The sequence below is a fragment of the Agelaius phoeniceus genome, chromosome 33 (assembly GCF_051311805.1).
Source record: "Agelaius phoeniceus isolate bAgePho1 chromosome 33, bAgePho1.hap1, whole genome shotgun sequence".
In the NCBI taxonomy this organism is placed as follows: Eukaryota; Metazoa; Chordata; class Aves; order Passeriformes; family Icteridae; genus Agelaius; species Agelaius phoeniceus.
In genome coordinates, this window is record NC_135297.1 from 1,837,522 (window position 1) to 1,851,836 (window position 14,315).

Here is a 14,315-nt window from a genome sequence, read left to right on the forward strand (position 1 = left end):
ACACAGCCCAGGCCCTGCTCTGCTGCTGCCTCAGGTCCATGCCAGGAGCTCTGGCTGGGCCAGGACACTGCTGTGAGCCCCCCCTGCACACTCCCCCCTGCCCCAGGCCCTGGGCTTTGCTGGGCCAGGGCATTCCTGGAGCACATTGCTGACAGCAACTCTGGAGGAGAGCAAAGCCTCCCTGCCCTGCCCTCAGGAGATGCCCTTTGCTGATGGAGCTGCTGTGCTGGAGCCCAGCTGTGTCCCAGCAGTGCCCATGGCCTGGCCCTGCCTGCGGCCACAGCAGGGACACGCAGCAGGACAGGGACCAAGCTGCCAGAGCACTCCGGCCTTCAGCCACAGCAGGGCTGGCAAGGACAGGGTGGAGCTGGGCAGGGCAGCTCTGAAAGGACCAATCCCTGTTTCTCCCTGGCCGTGCTGCTCTGCTGTGACTCTTTTCCCCTTCTGCCCTCTAACTTCATGCAGGTCTCTGAGCTGGGGTCCCACATAAAACAGGCACTGCAAGGTAGTTTATTTTTTTCAAATGCAGTGATAGCAAAATCCATGGTTTACAGAGCTTCTGCGTCAAATTCAAGAGAGGCGGACAGTGCATTTATTGAGGGTGATTTAAAAATTTTATTGAGGATAATTTTATAACAGAAAACCCCATTGAACACTACCAAAGACCTGGGCAGGCCTGTTTGGCCTGTCATGAGTTCCATTCTGAAAACTATGCAGAAGGAAACAGGCAATTGGTTGCTTCAGAAGTCATCCAGTCATCATTTTCCTCAGGGCAGCCTTGAGCTCCTGATTCCTCAGGCTGTAGATGAGGGGGTTCAGAGCTGGAGGCACCACCGAGTACAGAACTGACACTGCCAGATCCAGGGATGGGGACGAGATGGAGGGAGGCTTCAGGTAGGCAAAGACTGCAGTGCTGACAAACAGGGAGACCACGGCCAGGTGAGGGAGGCAGGTGGAAAAGGCTTTGTGCCGTCCCTGCTCAGAGGGGATCCTCAGCACAGCCCTGAAGATCTGCACATAGGAGAAAACCATGAACACAAAACAGCCAAAACTTAAACAGACACCAAGCAATGAAATCCAAATTTTTCTGAAGGTGGAATGTGAGCAGGAGAGCTTGAGGATCTGGGGGATATCACAGAAGAGCTGGCCCAGGGCATTGCCTTTGCACAGGGGCAGGGAAAATGTATTGGCTGTATACAGCAGAGCAGTGAGAAAGGCACTGGCCCAGGCAGCTGCTGCCATGTGGGCACAAGCTCTGCTGCCCAGGAGGGTCCCGTAGTGCAGGGGTTTGCAGATGGACACGTAGCGGTCGTAGCACATGATGGTCAGGAGGAAATACTCTGCTGACATAAAGAAAACAAAAAAGAAAACCTGTGCAGCACATCCTGAGTAGGAGATGGTGCTGGTGTCCCAGAGGGAATTGTGCATGGCTTTGGGGACAGTGGTGCAGATGCAGCCCAGGTCGCTGAGGGCCAGGTTGAGCAGGAAGAAGAACATGGGCGTGTGCAGGTGGTGGCCGCAGGCTACGGCGCTGATGATGAGGCCATTGCCCAGGAGGGCAGCCAGGGAGATGCCCAGCAAGAGGCAGAAGTGCAGGAGCTGCAGCTGCCGCGTGTCTGCCAGTGCCAGCAGGAGGAAGTGCCTGATGGAGCTGCTGTTGGACATTTGCTGTCTCCGGACATTGGAACCTTTTGAAGAAGCAATCACAGTGATAATTGAGGGGAGATTTCTCACAGAAAAGTCAAAGCCGTTTGTCACAGACCCTTTCCTGCCACTGAACACCTCCCCCTATGTCTAGGGGACCTTCCTTCACCTTTGTTGCTTGAGCCCTGATTGCTGCAGGCCAATGTTGTGTCAGGAGCTGGACCTTGGCCTACAGGACACCTGGGAGTCAGCCCTGACCCCCAGTCAGTGCAGGGGAACAGTGAGGCAGGGGCAGTCTGGGTTTCTGAACTTGGACAAAAAATCTTCCAGTAAGGCTGAAGAGTTGCCTGGGTGAAGGGATGGGGATAAGAGAAGGCAGAATGAGAGATTCTGCTGCACCTGAGGAGAAAAGAGAGTCCAGAGAGTCAGGAGGATTCTCTGAGGCTTAGTGCAGACTGAGGGGAGCTGCTCTGTCCCTCTCTCCTGTTCCAGCTGCCCTGGACTTGTACCTTTCTGAAATCCACTCCCGTGTTAGCCTGGACAGCCAGGAGACTCTGCTGAGAGCAGAGGGATCCCTGGCACACAAAGTGGCTCCTGCCTTTCCCAGAGTCAGGAGAGTGGGCTCATTGCCAGCCTCCCAGGCTGCCCTGCCCAGAGCTCCCCGGGCACAGGGAGCTGGGACACCCCATTGCTGTGCTCAGCCTGCACAGGAGGAGCCCAAGGGCTGGGCCTGGCCCTGCAGCTGGAACTGCCATTCCAGAGAGCCCCTCAGCAATGCCAGCAGCACCTGGGCAAGGCAAGGGGAGAGAGAGCCAGGCCTGAGGAAAAGCCTTTCCCTGCCCAGCCCTGCCCAGCCCCTGCCAGGCAGCAGCAGGGCAGGACAGTGGCCCTCAGGCCCTGGTCAGCAGGGAATGAATGGGCACATGGCCGGAGAGATGCCCTTCATCTCTGGGGCTGCTCTGCCGGCCCAGGAGGGACTGAGGGCCCCGAGCCCCCGGGCTGAGGGCTGTGCTGGCTGCGAGGGGACACAAGAGCTGTGCTGCTCAGGGCAGTGTCTGCCCTGCAGGGCAGGCCCGGCAGGTGCCACATCTGCCCTGCAGCAGGGCTGCCCTCAGCACTGCCTCCCTCCCTGCCCACGGTTCTGCTGCTGGAGCTGTCCCAGCCCCAGCTGCTCCTGTGGCCCCGGGCTCCTTCCCTGCCAGAGCTGCCAGAGCCCAGCCCAGCCCCTGGGCCAGCCCTGCCCTGCAGCTGCTCGGCCCTGCAGGGATTAAAGAACAGCTCCCCCAGCCTGGGCACCATGGAAAGGTGATGCTGCATGGATCTGGAGGCTGGGCAGGTACAGGCACTTGCTGAGGTGCCCAAGAATCCTCAGGTGATGGTTTAAGAGTCTCAGCCCCTGCACTCCTATGCACAGCTGAGTTTCCATTGCCACCCAGCTGAGCCAGGGAAAAGTGGGAGCACAGATTCAGGAAAGCAGAGACCCAAGCAGGAAACTCCTGCCCTGAATGAGCTCATGACAAGTCCCCTCAGAAGGGGAGCCCTGCTCTGCAGCACATCCTCCTCCTCCTCCTCCTCCTGCTCCTGTGCCACAGAGAAACTGGGAGAGTCCTCCTTACACATCCCCCAGGCTCTGGGGTGTGCTGGCTTCAGGAGATCCCTCCAGGAGCTCAGGGGACATTGCCCTGCACCCACACACTCACCATGCACAGGGCTGTGAAGATCTTTCCCCAGGTGAAGTCTCAGCTCATTGTCTTCCCAATCCTGATTGCCTTCAGCCTGTCTCTGCCTGGCTCCTGTCCCCTCAGTGCCTGCAGGCAGAGCCCTCAGCCCTGCTGGGCTGGGAGAGGAGCTGGCCCTGGAAGAGCTATTCCTTTAAAGCTCAGCAGCACAGGCACAGCACAAGGACTTTAATGAGCCTCTCGGGGATTTGGTGTTGTTTACATCAAAATCAGTCCTTTAGATTGTCTTCAAAAAACTTCTCAAGAACTCAAAATTAAAACAAAACAATGAAGTTTCTTGAAGTTTTAATGGGTCCCACTGAGGGACACGACTGAGAAAGTGTCCCAAGGTTCCAGTTAGAGCAGAGCACTGGAGGCAGTGATGACAGCTGGGGACAAACAAGGCCAAGGTGTCTCTGGTGCTGAGCAAAGCTGGATGTGTTTGAGGAATGCCAAGGGCCAAGGCCTGAGCCCCAGGGCCTGGCCAGGCAGATGCTGTCCCTCCCTCCTTGCTCAGGGCTGTTGCCGGGATGGGCACTGGCATGTGGGGATGTGCAATGCCAAGGGCAGGAGCATGGGGCGGCCCCTGCCAGGCTGCTGAGCAGGGACAAGGAGGCCATGAGGCCCCAGGCCTGCAAGGGTCACTTGTCTCCTGCTCCTGCCTCAGGCCCAGGCCCAGCAGCCATGGCCAAAGTGTGCCCAAGTTGGCTCTGGCAGGGCTGTCTTGCAGCTGCTGCCCATGCCTGTGCCCTGTGCAGCCCAGGCTGTCCTACGGTGTCCCTGCCCTGCGCCTCTGTCCCTGCAGGCTCTGGGACCAGGTCCCCCTGTGCCTTTTGGACACATACCTTGGCAGATTGGAATGTTGTCCACATGGATGGCTACAGAAGAGCAAAACATAAATTCTCATCCCTTTTTTCTGAAAATATAGGATCATAAGTCCCTATACTATGCTTTGGTGATTTTCGTTATAATGAAACTGACCTTTCTGAATAGAAGGGTGTCCTTCTCTGTGTGTAATATCTAATTCAAAGGTTAAAATATTTAGAATTATTTTAGGCATTGGAAATCATGACCATAGCACTCCAGGAAGGGGCCAAGTTAGAATCCATGCGTTTTGCAATACAACTATTGTTCTGGAAGCTTAAAACATAACTGAAGAGGACAACTAGGAAGTGACTTTGTCCTGCAGCCTTATGGTGCATCCTTTTAAAGAAATTCTTGTGTAAAATTATAACTAACCTGATGCCACTTGTATTTTTAGAGGACAAAAAGGGGTTATTAAGAGTAACTAAGGCCTATCCGTCAGACATTCTATAAATCTTTAGATTACTGAGCCCCAAAGGATAAGTTATCATGGTATACCTTGATAAAGGGTCCCTTTATCAACACCATATGGACCACCCCATAGCTGGCCTTTGGACACTCAACTTTTCAGCTACCTCATACAGACATGTTCATACACACAGACACGAGTGCAAAAAGGTTTCTCATCTGACTCCACCAGATCCCACTGTCTCTGCAGAGCAGTCAGAAAATACTCATTGAGTCTAATGAGGAAACAGGGCACTATGGAACAGTGCAGGCTTGGCCTTGCAAGCACACTGATCAGCATTTGTCAGCATCTGTCAGCATGACTGACCCCACTTATTGTATTCTTCCTCTATTTTCCTATGTCTATTTCTCTCCAAACCACCTTGATCCCTCCCTTTTCCTTCTTTGGTTCTTCCCCTAACATTCCATATTAAGTCTAGTGAAATTCAAAAATGCTGCTTCCTTGCACCCCAGTATTAACCCTGTAGCACTAGGCACTAATACCAGCCATTCTGCAAAGCCATCTGGAGAGCCACTCTGCTGATTGATGGTGATAAGTTTTCTTCCCAGACCATGAGGCTGACGCTCTCCTGCAACATCTGGGAATGATTTTATTTATTCATTTAGAAATGTATTTTTTAATTTATTGTATTTTAATTATTTATTTATCATCTTTTACCATGGTCCACATGTTCCATATGGTATACCATGTCCCCTGCTACAGAAGACTCCAGTATCACTGCTCTTACTTTCAAAATGAAGATAATACAGAATAAACTTCTGTCCTTCAGTGGAACCAAACTACTGACAGAGGTCTGATGTGAATATCTCCTGGTCACCTTATGTTACAGTGATTGACAATGGTGTTGGCCAAAAAATATCTCCCAAGGCTGCAGCCATCTTTTGGCAATGTGGAACAGGTCTTGGACCACAGAAGCCATGTTGTAAAACTCATCCCCCGGCTGCCCCACCTGGCTGGGCCCTTCCTTTGCTGACAGCTCTGCCTCCTGCCTGCCTCTGCCTGCCCACACAAAGCCTTGGGCTGACCCAGACCCCTTCTGAGGAAAGTGTTGCACCACAGCCCTGCCCTGGGTGGGAAATTCCTGTCTCCTTATGTCCAGTCTGGACCTCCCCAGCTGCCATTTTTATTAATTCTTTCTTTTTCTGTCTTTTTTCTATTATGTCAAAAGGATCCACCATCTCTGAAACCACCCTTCAATCCCTCCCAGGCCTCTCCTCTGCTGTCCTCAGTCTCCACCCCACTGAGCACAGAGCTCCTCTGTCCCTGTACAGTGCTCATGTGCTTGAGGCCATGGCTGCCTGGACAAGGAGGACGGTTCTTTTCTACAGGAAGGAAACCACAGAGCCCCAGGGTTTGGGGGCAGATCAGAGGCAGTCACCAGAGGCCAAGGCAAGCCAGACCTGTCTGTCCTTGCAGCTTTTGTCTGAAAGCAACCCTTGGATATTTGTGGAGTTTTGGAGGTGGAATTCCATTTCAGCCATGAGTGCCTGGACCAGAATGACAGTTCTTCTCCACAGGAAGGAAAGGGCAGAGCCCCAGTGTTTCAAAGGCTGATTAGAGGCAGCCCCAAGGAGGCCAAGGCCAGCCAGACATGTTTGTCTTGGCAGTGTTTGTCTGGGAGCTATCCTTGGATATAAGGAATTTTGGAGGCAGATTCCCAGTTTTGGTTATTGACACCTGCATTGAAAGATGTTCTTTTCCATGAAAAGCACACCCACCTTCTCCCCCATTGTTTTGAAGACAGATGAGAGGTGGCCCCCAACATGCCAAGGCCATCCAGAGCTTTCTGTTCTGGCAGGATTCATATGGGATAATTTGTGGATTTAATCAAATATGGAGGTAGAATCCCAGTTTCAGCCATGAACCCCTGGAGGAAAAAGAGAGTTCTTTCACCCAGGAAGGAAAGCACAGAACTCCAGGGCTAGATGAGAAGCAACCCTCAACATGCCAAGGTCAGCTGGACCAGTCAGGCCAAGCCAACCAGAACTGTTCGATGTTTTTGGATCCCTGGGGCCCTGCAGCATCACAATGTTCTCTTGGTTCCGTGAGGACCCGTAGTATGACAAAAGATCTTTGTTTCCATAAGGCCCAGTAATACCACAATGGTCTCCTTGGCTCTGCAGCGGCAGAATGGCGCCTTGGTTCCATGAGGTCTTGCAGTGTCAAAGTGGTTTCCTTGGTTCCATGGAAATGCACAATGGCACAATGGACCCTTGGTTCTATTGGGCTCCCCAGGATCACAATGGAGCCTTGGTTCCACAAAGCCTGGCTGTGTCACACTGGCCCCTTGCTTTCATGAGGACCTATAGTGTCACACTGGCCCCTTGGTGCCATGGGGACTCAGGGTGCCAGAATGTTCTCATTGCTTTCTCAAGTCCCTGTAGTGTCACAAAGAGCTCCTTGGTTCCACAAGGCCCTGAAGAGCCCCTTGATTCAACAAGGCTCAAAGTGCCATAATGGTCTCCAGGATTCCATGAGGCCCTGCAGTGTCACAAGGGCTCCTTGGTTCCATGAGGCTCTGAAGTATGGAATGGCCTCTTGATTCCACTGGGCCCCTCACTGTCACATCAGTTCACAGTTCCATGCAGCCCTGTAGTGTCACAATGGTCTCCTTGGTTCCACAGAGTTAAAATGTCCCTGTGGTCTCATGGAACCCCACTACGATTCCCTTGATTCCATGAGGCCCTGCCGTGCTACAATGAGCCCTTGGTTAAACGAGGCCTTGCAGTGTCACAATGGCCCCTTGGTTCCAGTGGGTCCAGAAGTGTCCTAATGGTCTCCATGGTTCCATGAGGCCCCAGAATGTCACAATGGACTTTTGGTTCCGTAGGGTTCCATATGCAAACAACAGTCTCCTTGTCTCCACAGTGTCATAATGAATCCTTTGTTCCATAAGGCGCCTGGCCTTCCACAGCCTCTCAGAGACTGTTTACCCCTCAGGGTCCCCAACAGCCCCTCATGGCCTCTCATGACCCTCACAATACATCACAGTTCACAGCCCCTCATGGCCCCTCACTGCCCCTCACAGCCCCTCTCAGCCTCTCAAGGCCTGTCACAGCCCTTCACAGCCCCTCATGGCCACTCACAGCCACAGGCCTGGGGCTCCTCCCAGAGGAGAAGGGGTCAGGCCCTGCTTGTTCTCCTTTTATTTCGGTCCCTTCACAGCCACGAGTGCAGAAAGGCTGAAATGGAGCCTTTCCCCAGCGTTTCCCTCGGGGTTAACTGCGGGCTGAAGCTCTGTGCTGGCGCTGGCCCCAGCGCCACCATCCCTGCAGCCTCCAGGCCTTTGCTGTCCCCCCGTGTCCGTTCCCTGTCCCTGACTCCCGCCCTGTCGTAACGGCGGGAGAGATGCGACACACCATATGCGATGAATAGCAAATCTCGAAGTTTATTGAAAGCTTACACATTTTTATATTAGTGTTAATGAAGCTTATGCATATTGCAAAATCTGAGCTCATTATTGGTTAAAGCACACTATAATCAAACACACCTACTTCTATCTCTTAACAATTATTTTGCTTCTATGTGTACATTCTTCTAATTTCTCTACCTTGGGATAACTACATTTTCTGGCAAGCAATTTTCTCCCCCGTCTTCCCGTTTTAGAGAAGGTCACTGTGACCTTCGTCAGTAAGTAGGCACCGGTTGCTCAGTTCCCAGCTTGTTTCTCTTACCCTTATCCATCGGCACCACATCGGAATGTCCCTTCTCAGCTAACCAATTCTCCAAAAAGCTCTCTACATCTCCCCTGTTTTTCTGTTGAACAAGCATAGTTTGATTAAATGCAGTAGTTATCATCTTTCTCACCATATTCTGTAAGCATATACAAAAACAAGGCAAAACTAATACTAACAACAAAGCTACAATAGCTACTACAATGCTAACCTTAATAATTGAACGTAACCATGATCCTAAGTTTAAAGATTTGAGCCATCCCTCAATACCAAGGCCTGATCTGTGTGAAGCCTTTGTTTCAGTGAAGTCTAACGTATCAACAAAGTCTTTCAGCATCTTGGTTAAACACAGGAAACAGAGAAAAATAACTCAGAACTAACTCACCTATAAAATATTAAGAAATACAAATCAGATGATGTGTTTTAGATCGGATATTTGAGACAAATAAGCAGTGTAGAATAACTCATGTGCTTGTGAATCTCCTTATGCAAAGCCAGTGAAGAACTTAACACATGTGAGACAAGCTACAGCTCACACTGATTATTTTCAGAGGGAAAAAAATATATAAGAAGTGATGGAGAAGTTATAAGTTGAGTCAGGTGCTTAGAGTATTGCAGGTTTGCTTTGAATTGAACAGGTACAAGAAATATCTTTCTGAGTGCAAAGGGACGTTAATGCTGTGGTATAATTTTTTAAACTCATATTCTCTTTCAGATTAAAATGTAAATTAAATGAGAGAATATTTTAAATGACATATTGTGTTCTCACTTGGACAAAGAAAAAGGATAACAACTAAGTACAAAATACTCTTTGTTCGATGTTACAGGAAAAGCTAAGCAACAGTTTTCCTGTAGACTGAAATCATTATTCAAACAATAGAATGAATGTTTTCTAGGCCTCAAACATCAGTGCTTATGCTTTATGTTTTAAAAGTCAATTGATGCTTAAACAGTAGGGATGAATATATTCTTTTTGGTAATTATTTATCAGAATTGTCCACAATAATAATAATAATAATATTAATATTATGGTTGGAAGTCTATTATATATTTTAGTATCTGTTTTGAGTGGAAGTTTTGTTGTTTTTGTTGTTTGGAGGGAGTTGGTTTTTTGTGCAAACTAACATTCAGGTTAAATTATAATTCTAAATGTTACATGACATCCAGTCCAGTTTTCTAAACATATAAATGTATACAATGAGTAACAGTTGTTTGGATTTTCTTCCTGCACCTGTGTAAGCAGTTATAGCATCCGATAAGGGCTTTAGTGATCTTTTTGGGCATTAAATCTAACTCCACTGTCCTATCACGACCTTTTTTGAACAAATCAGTTAAAATTTCAATTTTCTGAAAAAGAGTTTTCTGTTGTTGAAGTGGAGGAGATATCCATTCCAAGGCCCATGTCTCCCCCGTTTTTCTGTTATGCTAAGTGCACCCAGTAAAATTTTTTTGTCTACACCAAACTGTCAGCTGTACAGGGAGATCAAAATCACGTCTCTGAACACTGCCTTGTGTAACACAGTCTAATATCTGCTGCAGTGTCTCAGCCTGTTCAGGGGTTATACGAACAGGCTGTGCTGGATTAGTTCCCTTTAACAAAGGTCAAAATGCATCTAACAGTTCATTGTTCGATTCGCATAGGTGGAAAAAGAATATACAGCATAATAGAACTCTCCCCTACATAGCCAGCGTCCATTATTCAAGATAAAACAAACAATCCCAACACTGTAGCCGAGAAATGTCCTAAAAGCAAAACTCTCACAGATAATTCATCAATAATGAGTGGTCTCTTTACTCTCGTTGGGACTTTTGTGGGTGAACAGTCACCAAAATCACTGTTTGCTGCTGTTGCTAGGTCTACTCCGAGGCTCCCGGCGGTTGCGGGCTGAAGGCAGGTTTAGCCGAAGTGGTGATAGCTGCTATCTGTGTCCGGGCGCGGAGAGCTGGTGGCCGGGAAGCAGAACTGCGCCGGGCAGCCGCGGGGCGGGCGGACTCACCGGAGCCTGCTTCCGCACGGGGGGCGGGAGGCCCGTCCTGCTGTCCCCCCCTCGGCTTGGGGGCTGGGCGGCTGCGGAGCGGTGCTGGCGGCTGCGGAGCGGGAGGCGGCCGCGCTGCAGCTGCTGAGTCGCCCAGGGCCGGGGCCGGCACGAGCCTCTCCGGCGGGGCGGCTGCGGGCTGTGCGCTGCGGCAGGGCGGCGGAGGGTGCGGGTCCGGAGCGGGAGGAGGCGGAGGCGGTGCAGGGTTTAACACCGGGGCAGGCGGCGCGGACGGCACGGCTGGAATACGCGCGGGGGGGCTGCTGCCCGCGGAAGAAGCCGATAGCTGCAGGGAGCTGCTGTTTAGAGCAGGAGCTTGTATCGGCGGGGACCCAAACCAGTCTCTGCAACTCCTGTTGCTTTCACGGGCTGCACTAGTCTGCTGGGCAGCTCTTTCCTCTGCCTTGTATTTCAAGAATTCAGCATGCACGACTCGCCATAAATTTCCCAACTCTTTCGCGGTCTTATCCTCATCTATGATTGCACGCCACAGCTTATTCCCGAATATACACCATTCCGACAACTCATGCACTGTATGCGGATTACGAAAAAGCTCCTGTGCACACCCATAAGCTAACAACCCAGGAAGTTCTTTCTGTAAATCTATCCCTCTAATCTGACGCCCTCGTAAAAAGTCAGTAAATAAATCATATGCTGCTTGCCTGTCTTTATCCATTTTAACGACGATTGCGTGCTTCTTGCGGCTCTATTCAGGTCCGGCAGCACGTAGCAGCCGGGCTCTCCTCTGAGGTCACCCGGGGCACGAACACCTTCCTTTTTCAGCGGTGTTTTTTGCCGTCCCCAGCCGCGAAAGGACCTGCACTTGACTTTTACGCCTCCGACCGTGGCTAGTCCCGAAGGAACACGTCCGGGGTCACCATTTGTCGTAACGGCGGGAGAGATGCGACACACCATATGCGATGAATAGCAAATCTCGAAGTTTATTGAAAGCTTACACATTTTTATATTAGTGTTAATGAAGCTTATGCATATTGCAAAATCTGAGCTCATTATTGGTTAAAGCACACTATAATCAAACACACCTACTTCTATCTCTTAACAATTATTTTGCTTCTATGTGTACATTCTTCTAATTTCTCTACCTTGGGATAACTACATTTTCTGGCAAGCAATTTTCTCCCCCGTCTTCCCGTTTTAGAGAAGGTCACTGTGACCTTCGTCAGTAAGTAGGCACCGGTTGCTCAGTTCCCAGCTTGTTTCTCTTACCCTTATCCATCAGCACCACATCGGAATGTCCCTTCTCAGCTAACCAATTCTCCAAAAAGCTCTCTACACCGCCCGGCTCTGGCAGCAGCAGCAGCCGCAGCGCAGGGGGTGCCGGCCCGGCCCAGCAGGGGCTCCCGGCCAGGAGCAGCAGCAGCGCCGGCCCCTTCCCACCTGCTCCTGCCTCGGCTCCCAAGGGCTTTTTCCAGCTCAATTCTGGACTAGAGCAACAATCACCCACACACATCCCTGACTCCTCAGGGCCTGCCTGTGCTGCCCTGAGCCAGCCCTCAGAGAAAGAAAGGATCGGGTTCCAGCGCTGTTTTCAGCACTGTTTTACTCACCCTGAGCTGACAGCAGGAGCCTGCTGCTGCCTTTGCCTTTGGGAACTGGAGATCATGGCTGCTCTTGCCCCTCTTCTGCTTGCCACTTGAAATTTATCTGTAAAACTGCAATTGCCTTTTTTGATCAGCGCTACCCAGAGTGCTTTTGTGACAGTGAATTTAAGAATCCTTGAAATTAGAGGGGTTTGAGAAAGCTGCAAAAGGCAGACCTCAGAGACAGCAGAACTGGGATTAGAGCTAAGTGGTAGCCATACGATTTGTCAGCAGAAAAGTTGTATTAGAAGTAGAAAGTAAGGACAAATAGAACAATGGTTTTTGTATTAACGCTTGGTAGACTAACTCCCTAAGCTACAGAGAAGTATATCTAGTGAGATATTAGGAAGTTCTAAGCTTGAGCTCTGTGCATTGTGTTTTAAGGCTAACAAGCAGGTATTGTATTCAAAATAAGCAAGCATTATTTTAACCAAAGGTACCTGTGCTTATAGTGGTTGGATAGAACTACTGTCAATATGCTTTTGCTTTGTGGGATTAATAAAAAAACTTTTAAAGTAAGTTGTAACATTGAGTTCTTTGTCTGCTGCTGAGGACACGAGCTGCAGGCATCATCCCATTGTCATAACCATGTAATGAGACTGATGCTGGAAAATAAACAGCTCGAGACACGTTCCTCAGCAGTCCCATCCTGTTGGTGATTTGTACATTGCCCCTGACCGGGAATTGGTGAACTCAGGCTTTTGGTCACAGGCATCATGATTAGCAGATCCTGAAATGCTCTCAAGTCCCTGAGCACAAAGTCAAAGAGAATTAAAGCAGCCACACAGGCCATATTTGCAGTGCTCAAACACAGGCCTGCTTCTGCTCCTGCTGCTGAAATAGAATCAACTGACAGAGGCCATCACAGAAATTGCCTCAGGAATGTCAAATCAAATGAAGGAATCCACCAGGAGAAAGAGAAACCAGAACTTCTTGACTCCCTCCATTGTTTCTTCTTCCGAGCAGCAGCAGCGAATGGAGATGCCCAGAGGTATTTCCAGCTGCTGCTGATCCCAGCTGGAGCCCAGCCTGCTGCCCAGGCCCAGCGGGAAGCTGAGCCCAGCCCGGGGAGCTCCCGCAGTGTCGGGAGCTCAGCGCACGCGGGGCCAGGCCCAGAGCCCCGGGCACGGCCGCCCATTGCGGGGCAGCGGCGCAGACGGAATGTCCTGCGGCCCAAACCTCCTGCTCCTGCCACACAGCACCAGCGCTCTCCCCCTCCTCCTCCTCTCCCAGCACGGCACAAATTCCAGCTCCGAGGAGGCTGCCCCAGAGAGGGCTCAGGCTCTTGCTCCAGCCTCAGTGTCCCTGCAGAGGAACAGGGCATCTTTCAGGCACTTCCACAAGCTCAGGGTTCTCATTGCATGGGGAAACTGGGATGAAAAGGCGTTCGCTGGGAAGGACAAAAGTGGAGGGAATGGATTGGAAATTATTAGGAAAAATGATCCTTTGTACAGCCAAAGCTCACTAAGTAATTCCCTGAATTTCTCCTTTTCACATTCTTTCAGTCATCTCCTCAGAGGTCCAGCTTGTTCTGGTGCCTTTCGTGAACTGATTGTACTCTTGATTTATATCAATGCAGGAGATGTAGAAGCAAGCACCTGAACTGAACACTGAAACAAACTCCCTCTGTCAGCCCATTTTAATGGTCTACAGCACTTTCAAGATGTCCCAGGGGATGTTGGAATGATTATCACACAGCTCTCCATTTCTGGCTGCAGGCTCTGGAGATTCTTTCTCTGCATTCAGTCAGGCTTACATTCCCTAACAATTCCTGATAGCCCATTATGTTTTCTTAGGGTAGAACAGTAACCATGAAAACCTCACCAATGGCACAAGTGCCCAACCCACAAGGAAAAGAAAGAACAAGCTGTACAGTTCTTCAAACATTTGTCCTGCTTTGCAGCAAGAGTCGTGCTGCTCGCACGGTGTGGAAAGCCAAGAGAAGCTGCAGCTGGCGGCACATCTTGTGACAGAAGCTGCACCTGGTTCTCCAGGAAAGGTTCTTGGAAAGAGCAAACAGGACTGTGGACAAGATTCTGGAAGAACTGAAAGAGCTTTTAAGAAATGAAATGAAAACAGAAAGAAACAAACCAAGATGTTTTACTGTATTTATTTTTATCCTCCCAATTTCCATGTTGCACTGCTTCTCCATCCCATTCATTCCAAATGCATCTCACCTTGAAGATCCATGACTTGGCATGTTTAAGACACTGTCAAATGCCATGAGCTGCATCCAGTTTGCCTTCCCATTTGTTTTTTTTTTTTTTTTTTGAAAGCAATGCTGGAGAGGTGAGTTCAGTGCTTGGTTC

At 50.1% G+C, this 14,315-nt stretch overlaps 1 protein-coding gene across 1 annotated transcript; it reads right to left on the reverse strand.

The window, feature by feature from the left end:
• Positions 1 to 747: 747 nt before the first annotated feature.
• LOC129131803 (olfactory receptor 14J1-like) lies at positions 748 to 14,206 on the reverse strand. Its single transcript, XM_054650805.2, has 2 exons — positions 14,184 to 14,206; positions 748 to 1,531 (listed from the first exon to the last, which is right to left on the reverse strand). Exons 1-2 carry the CDS (start codon positions 14,204 to 14,206, stop codon positions 748 to 750), a joined length of 807 nt encoding a protein of 268 aa, XP_054506780.2.
• Between the last annotated feature and the right edge of the window lie 109 nt (positions 14,207 to 14,315).

Coding starts and splice junctions, on each gene's coding strand:
- LOC129131803 (XM_054650805.2), bottom strand. CDS start 14,206: ATGCCAAGTCATGGATCTTCAAG. Junction 1,532..14,183: donor CCAAGTCATGGATCTTCAAG/GTGAGATGCATT, acceptor CCTCATCATCAG/CGCCGTAGCCTGCGGCCACC.